Source organism: Barbus barbus, assembly GCF_936440315.1.
Source record: "Barbus barbus genome assembly, chromosome: 5".
Classification (NCBI taxonomy): domain Eukaryota; kingdom Metazoa; phylum Chordata; class Actinopteri; order Cypriniformes; family Cyprinidae; genus Barbus; species Barbus barbus.
Window position 1 is genome coordinate 31,134,563 of NC_136733.1, and position 10,467 is coordinate 31,145,029.

A 10,467-nucleotide genomic window follows, 5' to 3' on the forward strand; every position below is an offset into this window, starting at 1 on the left:
AACAGAGGTAGCGCATCTTGTCAGCTGTAAACTCCCATCAGAATGAACTACCACCTTAATAAATGATGGAGAAACAGAAGTAGCGCATCTTGTCAGCTGTAAACTCCTATCAGAATGAACTACCACCTTAATAAATGATGGAGAAACAGAGGTAGCGCATCTTGTCAGCTGTAAACTCCCATCAGAATGAACTACCACCTTAATAAATGATGGATAAACAGAGGTAGCGCATCTTGTCAGCTGTAAACTCCCATCAGAATGAACTACCACCTTTATGGTACCTTAAGGTAGAATAATGAGTAGAATATTTAGTCAGACAAAGATACAATTTTATTGTCACAAGATAACTCATTTGAATTCAGCATTAATTCATTAATTCCTTTTAATTGAGCATTTAATGCTCGAAAAGTGTAAGCATATTATACTATGGAAAGAAATGTAATTAAAATCTTTACACAATAATATACACTACATATGTACTACTGTGTTTTAGTTTTTTTTTTTAGAACAAAAAATGCTTATAAGATGGCAATTTCTATCTTTTGCTTTAGTGTGTCAGTGTAATTATAATTATTACAATAAATGGAAAAAATATTGTTGGGAAATGTTTTGTTTTACTGGCACACTAAAGCAAAAGATAAAAATAGCCATCTTGAAAATAATTAAACAACACTAGATTATGATTTGCAATGGTTGCAATTGTATTTTGTTGAAAGATCCTCTGTAGTCACGACACCAGGGATGCAAGTTAGGTGTTCCCACCGTGAACACAAATTGCACTGCACCTATAAAGAGTCAAGTGACTTAATTAACATCAAGTATGTCCAAGTTTATCCTGTGAACATAGTGTGAATCTATATGTTATTTACCATGGTAAAGCTGTCAGAGATATTGTCTGGGTTTGTCTTGTTGCAAGCTGTGCACATGGAAGAAACATCACCTTGTGGGATAAAGAGATGGGCATTTACCAAAAGTACTTTATCAATATGTTTCACCTTATCATTAAATTGTGTTTCGGTAGGGAAGCCTTATAATAAAGGGTATTAGCAATGCATAGTGTATGCTGTTGAAACACAAACGAACCTGAACAGACCATCATACCAGTCTCAAGCTATGACTTTATAATGCAAAAGTAATTTATTATATATTATAATTATTTTATATATAAATAAACTTACCACCATATTCAATTATTGCACAGGCTATACATAATCTGGCCCTTTCCACAGCTTCTGCATCTGTGTGAATGTTCAGAGCTCCGCCTGTGCTTAAGTAATCCTCTGCAAACTAACAAAGCAAGTTATGAAAGAAAATTATTATACACAAACAAAATCTGCACTGAAAATACTTTTGTTGCCCTACTTTTAAAATTAAGACTCCACAGCTGCTCCCATCTTTCTGCAGCTCATGATGTAAACTATGTGTAGCCCAACTTGCATGCATCTCATTGTGGCAGCGCATCTTTAGGAAATTTCTTTAAAAAAATAAAATAAAACATTAATAAACTTACTAGCATACATCATATTTTGTGAGAGCATAGGTAAATTATAATAAACTCGAATACACTCTAATTATTATACACTGCTTATAAAAAGTAAATCTTTTCAATGTTGATGTTTTGTTTTGTTTCTCTGTAACAGTTAAAGTTGCACTGCCCAATATGAAAGTGATCTACTTAAAGCTACCAGCATGGATATAAAATAACACAAAAAACGTTTTGGTTTGATTGCAAGTTTACTATAGTACTGGTCTATGCCACTCAGTCATGATTAATTTACTATATGACTAACAGTAATTTGCTTTCTTATTGGTGCACCAAGCCTCTCTGTATTTCCCAGTAAAACAACCCTGAATTTACTTGCGCAAGCACTGACCTCCAGTTCCTATGTACCCTCCTTTTGTAAGAATCTTCATGTCCTTGAGGATCTGCAATTATAATCTTTCTTTCTGAAAACTTAATAATCTGAAACAAATATATGCAAAAAAAAAAAAAGATGGCATACATAAACATAAACATGGCATACATATTCAAATGCAACGGCTATAAAACAGTATACAGCCCTGTTAATATAGCCAGTTTTGATGTAAAAAATAAGTCAATTATCACTTTTAATAAGTTGCCTATTACCCCGAATTTTACTAGCATTTCTGTCAGGACCACTATCGTCAAAGATGACTGGCAATTAGCATACAGTTTGGATTGGTGGTATGGTTCTTTTCTGGGCAGGAAATCCCAGCACATCCATGCAGTCTCTTATTTAGAACGGGGTCCCCAAAGTCAGTCCTGGTGGCCCGGAGTCCTGCAGAGATTAGCTCCAACCCTAATCAAACACACCTGAAACAGCTAATCAAGCTCTTACTAGGGAGGGTAGAAACTTCCAGGCAAGTTGGAGTTAAACTCTGCAGGACACCGACCCTCCAGGACCGACTTTGGGGACCCCTGATTTAGAACAAGAAAGTCTTACCACAAGAATCCAATGCACCCCGGTATTGAATGGACACAACCAGATGTCATCATTTGGGATGTCCATCTAAAGACATTGAAACCACTTTATGTATTTTCGTTATAAATGAGCAATGGGTCAGCTGATACATTTTGAAGTTACTAAATGTATGGATTTATCACCTTTCGTACAACTCCAAATCGACCTCCAAACAGTGCAGTAGACACCACAGAGGACAGAAGAAATACTTTTGCCTATATAAAATATACACACATTTTTACCTCAAAATCTCTAAATAAATATTTCCCAAACAATATATTACAAAAATTACAAAAATAAAGTATTAAAACACATTTCTTCTAATAATTACCTTCATTTTCTTTTGAAGTATATGTAGGTAACTATCGATTACCTGTTTGAGAAAGCAGACACAATATGTAAATTTTTAAACATTATGTGCAAAGCAATCTTTTTTCCTAACTTCCTACCTCATCTGATAGCCAGTTACTCCCTTGCAAAGTTTTCAAGGAAGAGTTGTACAATTTGTATGGCCCAACCACAGCTTCAACTCTATCAACAGCCTTGTCTGACCAGATCTGCTGAACTAATAAAAATAAAAGCATATCTAAAACCTTGACATAATTAAACTCATAATATGAACAGTTCTTCCATATCTTTTTAGCAGGGCAGGAAGAATAGGTTTCCATGCACCCGCTTGGCAATTTTTTGGAACCCTAATGGTGTTTAGTAAATTTTTTTTTTTATGTTGCCGAGGTCAACTAACGTCCCATGGGGTTCGTTTGGCAGCCATCTCAAAATTATGTCATCGCGAGTGGTGAAAAACACAGATTTTCATAACTCCTGTCCTGAACCATACAACAGAGACAAATGAACCTACTTTTTCATATAATTGTGACACCAGAAATCAAATGGAAAGGTCAATGACATGATACAATCACTCTTTATTGGTGAAAAACAGGCAAATAAGAAATGTTTGGCTCATAACTGCGTAAGTTTTGCTATTTTGTTCCACAAAGGTTTCCTGCATTAGCCAAATGACACTAGATTTTCTCTTATATCAATTGCAAGGTCGCTAAATGGATGGCAACATGTAATGTAACCCAGAAAAAATACAAAATGTCTTATTTGATTCTTGGTGTCAGAATTATATCAAAAAGTGGTTCATTTAGAAAAAAAAAATTGTATGTTGTATGGTTCAGGAGTTATGAAAATCTGTGTTTTTCGCTATGACATCATTTCAAGATGGCTGCCAAACATACCCCATGGGGCGTTAGGTTACAAAAAACTGCCAAGCGGGTGCATGGAAACCTATTCTTCCTGCCCTACTATTTGACTTCCTTGTAGTACAATACATCTTTACAATACCTCTCTCCTCAGGGTTCTTAGCTACAGCTTCAATGTTTCTTGTTTTTATGCTGCTCTTCTTTCCCATCTCTTTTTTCCCATCAGAAGTAATGGTGTTCTTGTTGTCATGTCTTTCCTTTCCTACTTTCTCTTGTCTTGTTGTCTTTTCTTTTCCTCTCTCTCTCCCTGTCTGAGGTAACCTTTCTTCTTTCTTCAAAGCTTGACCTCCCTGCAATTTCAACTTCTCTTCCAGTACCTGTTCAACAACTAACTTGACGTGTTCTTTCACGGTTTGTGACTGTTCTCCTTCAAATTCGCTGCACTTCTCTTCCAGTCTCACTTGTTCAACTTCTAACTTGACAACATGTTCTTTCACGGTGTGTGACTGTTCTCTTTCCAATTTGCTAATCTTCTCTTCCAGTGTCCCCTGATCAACATCCAGCTTAAGTTGGCCAGTCACTGAATGCTGCTGTTCAGCTGCTTCTTCTGTGTCCCCGTTTTCCTGTCCTTCCTTGTACGGCTTTAAATGGTTTATGTTGTAGGTGGTTTTCAAAATGTGCCCTTCCTGGTTTTTTAGAACAACTGCCTTGCCTGTGACATTGCAAATGGTGTAAGGCCCAGAAAAGTCTGGTTGGAGCCTACCCCCCTTCCGTCCTTTTTTTCGCGCATTGAACAGTAAAACCTTGTCACCAACATTGAAGGTGATGTTCTTGTATTTTTTTTGTATGCGTTTTAAATAGGCTTCCTGTTGCTTTGTCTGGGATTTCACTACATTTTCACTTGCCTTTTCTTTCACAAGTTCTGCTTGTTCTGCTCTTGTTTCAACAAATTCTTCATATGTGTGGGGGAGAACAATTTGTGAAAGCTAAAATGTAGAAGAATTTTCATGTTAGACCACTCAATAATTTTTAAATAGGGTTTGTGGTTGCTATTTACATCTTATACTCTTACATTACCAATACCAAGGCAATGAGTGATTTCTATTTATATTCCAAAGAGCTCTGTTATTATCTACGCTGTGTGCTACGCAGTGTTGGGGCTAATGCATTACAAGTAATGCGAGTTATGTAATCAAATTACTTTTTTTAAGTAACAAAAGTAAGGCATTATTTTTTAATTTACAAGGAAATATCTGAGTTACTTTTTCAAATAAGTAACTCCAGTTACTGTGTTTCTCATGTATTGACTGACAGCTCTCGTGTTGCCATGTTGAGAGAAATCTGAGTATCTAACCAATGTCTTTGCTACTGACCTTCGATGATTCAACCATACTAATATCCAAAAAATATCCAAAAAATGACACTTTTTATATAAAACAAACAAGCAAGCCCTGCCCAGATTAAAAAAGTTAACTCAAAAGTAAAAAAAAAAAAACACATTACTTTACATAAAAAGTAACGCAATTAGTTATTTGTTAGGGGGTAACGCAATATAGTAATGCATTACTTTTAAAAGCAACTTTCCCCAACACTGGCTATGATTGGCCAAATATGCTGTTCACACAATAAATCATGACTCTGTGAGCATTCCACATAAACAAATTGGTCTAAAACAGTGGTTCTCAAACTAGGTGGACCCCAAAATTGATCCATGGGGGCCATGTTGCAAGCTGATGTAAATGCATAGACTAATTAAAAAGTAAGAACAGTATTAGCCTAAATGGTCAAGCTAAAGACAAAAATAACACTTGCCGGCAATTCCTCTGGTACTTCAGATGGAAATCTTGCTTCTCTTCCATACATCAAGAAGAAGGGACTATATTTAGTAGTTGTGTGTATTTTTGAACGCAACGAAAACAAAACTGCATCAAGAAAAACATCCCAATTGTTCTGATGTTCGTTGACCAGTTTTCTGAGGGCCCTAAAAGGGATTGTAAAAAAAATTATTAACTAATTGTATAACACATGACATAAGCTTTTAAAATATTTAACCCTCAGGTTGGATTCAAATCCCCATAACACTTGTGGTGTTCTTGATCAAAAATGACAAAAAAAAAAACTCTTGTTATGCAAGGAATATCTGTGGAGGATTGCACAGACCTTCACATGTTAGCCAATGGTTCCCTTAGAAAGGGTTTTGATTAGGCCAGGATTAGGCCTTTGTTAAATAATGAAATGTAAGTAGTTTTTTACAAACATGTCTTACAAAAACATTGGGTCTCCTTCACTAAGCGTGGAAAGCAGCACAGCTTTTATTATGCCACAGTCAACCACTTCCACTTCTTCCGGTCATGTGTATGCAGGAAAAGGCAGTGCTGTTTTATCATACTAGATACCATTTGAGTGTGTTGAAAGTTCTGTTATAATGCTACTCTGTGTGTTCGTCACCTGTCTAATAAAGTGCAAAACATAGTAAAGTGTCTTTGGGCTTTCCTTGTTTTCTACAAAATAAAACCGGAAAATTGAGGGGGTATGACGTCCTTGGCAGGTGACGCAAGGACACGGTCCGTTTCACTAGTTAAAATCGCTTATTTCTCTGGATTTACACATTCTTGGAAACATTTGGAATAATTTAAGTACACAAGTCAGCAAAATATATATTACAGGTAATGGCAAGGCTTTAATACTTCTTTAAAGTTAAGGCAAGGCTTTGTCAAGGTAACATCAAAATTAATTTAAGGCTTAAATGTTCTATAGCAGCAAATTTTAACAGTGTAGGCCAGATTAGACAGATTAGACTATGAGTAAACAACTCTGTTCATAGTAAAATGGATTCCACAGTGTTTAGCTCCACCTCCAATCAAAACACACCTGAGCCAAGAATAGCATTTTTATGCTGTAAAGATTTAAAAAAGGATTCCGCCTCTAGTCCTACTTTACCTTTTTATGTTGTCGTTTGTCTTTTCATCCAACCCATTGGTTTGGGGATGGTAGGCAGCTGTCACGCTCCTTTTTATGCATAACAGATCACAAAGGCACCTGTTTATCTGAGAAGAAAGAATATAAGAATTTTTCATTTAATCATGTGGGTAGGTCACTTATATGCAAAGAGAATTAGGCATTATAATAGTTGTTATATATTGATTCACCTCATTAACAAACTCTCTGCCTTGATCAGACAAAATCCTGACTGGGCAACCATGTCTGTAAATTACAGAACACAGGTGCCTTGAAACTTCTACAGCTGATTTGGACTTCAAGGGGAAAGCTTCCACCCACTTTGAGAAATAATCAGTTATTGTCAAAATGTACACATGCCCATCAGCTGTCTTGGGCAGTGGTCCAGTCAAATCAATCCCCAGCAGTTCCCAGACTGAGGAGACCTAAAAAAAAGAACGGCAAGCAGTCCAATAAAAATTATAATTTTTGCAGATCAGAATGCATTATGCTTAAAATGAGCAATTAGAAAGCAGAAATACCTGAATACTTTCCAGTGTGCTCTCTAGTATAAGAGGTTTTCCCACCCTTTGACACTGGTCACATTCACTCACCTAGAAAATATGACAAATAATGACCATAAAAATGATTAAGTACAAGCTATAACAATAAATCATATTTATTTGTCATCCCAAAATTTACATTTACATTTAGTCATTTAGCAGACGCTTTTTTCCAAAGCGACTTACAAATGAGGAATAATAGAAGCAATCAAAACCAACAAAAGAGCAATAATATGCAAGTGCTCTGATGTCTAGGTTAGCCTAACGCAGTACACATAGCAAGGTGGTTTCTTTTCTGTTTGTTTGTTTTTTAAAACAAGTAGATAGAATATAGAAAAAAAGAAAGCTAGTGTTAGTTTTCAAGAAAAGCTAGAAGTTAGAGAATAAATATGCAATTGATAGAGGGTCAAGTGTGTGTGTGTGTGTGTGTGTGTGTGTGTGTTTTTTAGAAAAAGAAGACAGATAGATAAAATAGAATTAGAATTTAGAGTGTTAGAGTTAGAGGGTCAAATTAATTGAACTAATCTTGACAATAACTCATCAACGTATAATCGATTACCTTACAAACACAATGCACCAGTTCAACACATTAGAAATGGTATGCCATATTGACAAAAGTATTGAAACACCCCCTTCTATTGAACAGGTTTGACTACTTTTGTCATTGCCAAATATACATATTATATTATATCTTCAATATAATGCGGTTGTCACGGTTGCCTTCTGTCACAAAACGAAGAACAAGGAGACGCGGGCCAAACTCAAAGTAAACAGTCTTTAATCCTCCAAAACGAGGTAACACAAGGTAGGCACACAAGAAACACAACATTGACGTATAATACCAGACATCAGAGACTAGGAAACATGCAGTGGAAAACTAAAAAAGACCCAAATACAAAGAGTTACAATAATCTAAGCAAGATGTAATAAAAGCATGAATAACCTTCTCCAAGTATTAAAAAGGAAAAAAATTAATGGCATATTAATATATAATTAATATATAATTAATTAATTACCCATTTCTCAACGTCGACAGTCATCCCTGGCCAATAATACCTGGCACACAAGGCATTGCGAGTTTTAAATACCCCACTGTGGCCTCCCAAAGGGATGCTGTGGAATTCCTCGAACAATGCCCTGCATTCGTCCTTGGTTTTAACTGCCTTCCTTCTTCCATAATACAGCAAACCATCTGTAACATTGACTAAATTTAGTAAATATGTAATATAAAATAACCTTAGAGTCTTTTTGCAAAACACTGCCTTCACACTAACCTGTGACTCTGAACTTTGATGAGTATCGCCTCAAGTTTTGACGTTCAGTTTTAGTATATTGTGTTGGGTACACATTTGTAGAGAGGAAAGCGATCACCTCTTCATATCTTCTCTCCATGATACTATCTACAATGCTTTCAGAAGAAAATAAAATAATTCAGAAGCAGACAGAGTACTCACATAGACCGTTATTGTTTTTTATTGGTTATGTCACAAACATTACTAAAAATTATACAATAAATCATGAAACAAATACTATAGTAATTTATAGTAAATACTATAGTGTTTTTCAACCATACTATAGAAAAGTACTTGAATTAATTTGTTGTGGTAATTCTATAGATGCTGTGGTAATAATAAATGACTTTACACAATACTGTACTAAGTTTTGTATAGCTATAGGGAATATTTGCAAGAGTTCATTTGCAAAAACAGATTTTTAACAATTTAACAATTTTCAAAAATGATGTTTTTTCATTGTATATTAATCTCAATAAAACTGCAGTTGGGTTATTTTAATTAGGTTAAGAAATAACTAAAAATTACAGATAACTAACACAATAAATCAATAAAAACATGATAACATTGATATCTTTCATGTTGACTGAGTAAGACCATGTCAAAGCTTAAAATCATAGTGAAATTAATGATTGAAAAACTTATTACATATTTAGCCTGAATATCACAGGCTCACAAATAATCTGTTTTGAAGAGTTAAAACGTTAACAACAACCTTGTGTAAAAATACAAAGTAGGCTATTACACAAAACTTTAATATAGTTTAATATAGTAATAGAGTTGACCTAAAGCCCGAGATACAATGCACGATTTTTGTCTGTCCCAGACGAAAGACTGGCATCATGAAACAATCGTGGTGAATCAGAAATGGGACATCCGAAAATCGTGCATTTTGTCTCGGGTTTAAGAAAATATTTTTGATAACTTTATGCTCATCGAAATCTCAGACAATGAAGAAATTATCACCCATTTACTGGGAGCCATTCGATTTTGAATATAGTATTTTAATTGAGCAAGATCGATTTAAATCATGCGCTCATCAAGACCGCATGCTTTTTAGGGAGAATAAAACCCTTGTGATAAAATTAAGCATTGGAATGAGAGACAATGAAAGAATATCACATATTTAATGTAAAAGATTCGACATACAGTGGAAAAGTATTTTATTTAGTAAGACAATTAAAGACAAATTGTATTTATAGTAAATCAGGGACTCGTCAAAACCGCATGCTTTTTTTGAAGAAGCGCACTCTTGATAACATTAGAAAACTCGTTTTTGTTGTTATAAATTATTAGACAATGAAGAAATTATTACATATTTAATAGGAGAGTCTGAATTTAACAAAAAAAATTACTTTAATTAAGCTAAATTGATTTTACTTACGCACCCGTTCACCACTCAGACAGGGTAGCTCAAATTTATGGGCGGGTCTTCAGACAGAGTGTTTCCAAGAGTAGTGGGGTACTGCGCATGCGCATTGTGTATGGGTAGCTCATTCTGAGAGGTAGCACAGAGTGTCGGAACACCGGCGGTGTGAACGCACAGTAATGCCTTTGCGCGATGCAGCAAACTAGACTGATGGCTGCGCGATTGAAGCCTTTGCGCGATGCAGAAAATTTGTAGATTGATGCCTTTGCGCGATGCAGCAGACGTGAACAATGCAACAGAAAGAGTCAGGTTTAAATCTAAATCCCGATCAAACAAAGCTTCGTGGTCTTAAAACTCCAGGATTAGGCTGAGACGGTATAGCACACAATCACGCACAGCTGAGGTGACCTGACACACACCCGTCTGCAGGTGCAACATGCTGAATCCCAGAGCACGAGCTGGCCGCAGCTCACTAATTAAACACGTCGACAGCTGGATCGTTTCAAATAAAGATTGTTTTCTTTTTTATTCTTTAAATTCAACACCGCATTTTACAACTTCTGACAGTTATATTTCTAAAAATACGCTAACACGTAAGGCAGGTTGCCAGTCTTGCTG

At 35.5% G+C, this 10,467-nt stretch overlaps 1 protein-coding gene across 1 annotated transcript; it reads right to left on the minus strand.

The window, feature by feature from the left end:
• Window positions 1-310: 310 nt before the first annotated feature.
• Window positions 311-9,933, minus strand: LOC306869850 (uncharacterized protein). Its single transcript, XM_079416776.1, has 17 exons — window positions 9,869-9,933; window positions 8,463-8,596; window positions 8,205-8,380; window positions 7,168-7,239; window positions 6,838-7,071; window positions 6,629-6,735; window positions 5,501-5,669; window positions 3,831-4,674; window positions 2,933-3,048; window positions 2,815-2,856; window positions 2,627-2,698; window positions 2,466-2,531; window positions 1,875-1,963; window positions 1,363-1,474; window positions 1,179-1,287; window positions 870-940; window positions 311-785 (listed from the first exon to the last, which is right to left on the minus strand). Exons 2-17 carry the CDS (start codon window positions 8,578-8,580, stop codon window positions 678-680), a joined length of 2,505 nt encoding a protein of 834 aa, XP_079272902.1. The 5' UTR covers window positions 8,581-8,596; window positions 9,869-9,933; the 3' UTR covers window positions 311-677.
• Window positions 9,934-10,467: the final 534 nt, after the last annotated feature.

Excerpts from the sequence above, each read along its gene's own strand:
- LOC306869850 (XM_079416776.1), bottom strand. The coding sequence starts at position 8,580 with ATGGAGAGAAGATATGAAGAGGTGATCGCTTTCCTCTCTACAAATGTG. Across the intron at positions 2,532-2,626 it reads GATTTGGAGTTGTACGAAAG|ATGGACATCCCAAATGATGA; the intron begins GTGATAAATCCA and ends CAATGTCTTTAG. Across the intron at positions 941-1,178 it reads TGCAATAATTGAATATGGTG|GTGATGTTTCTTCCATGTGC; the intron begins GTAAGTTTATTT and ends TTATCCCACAAG.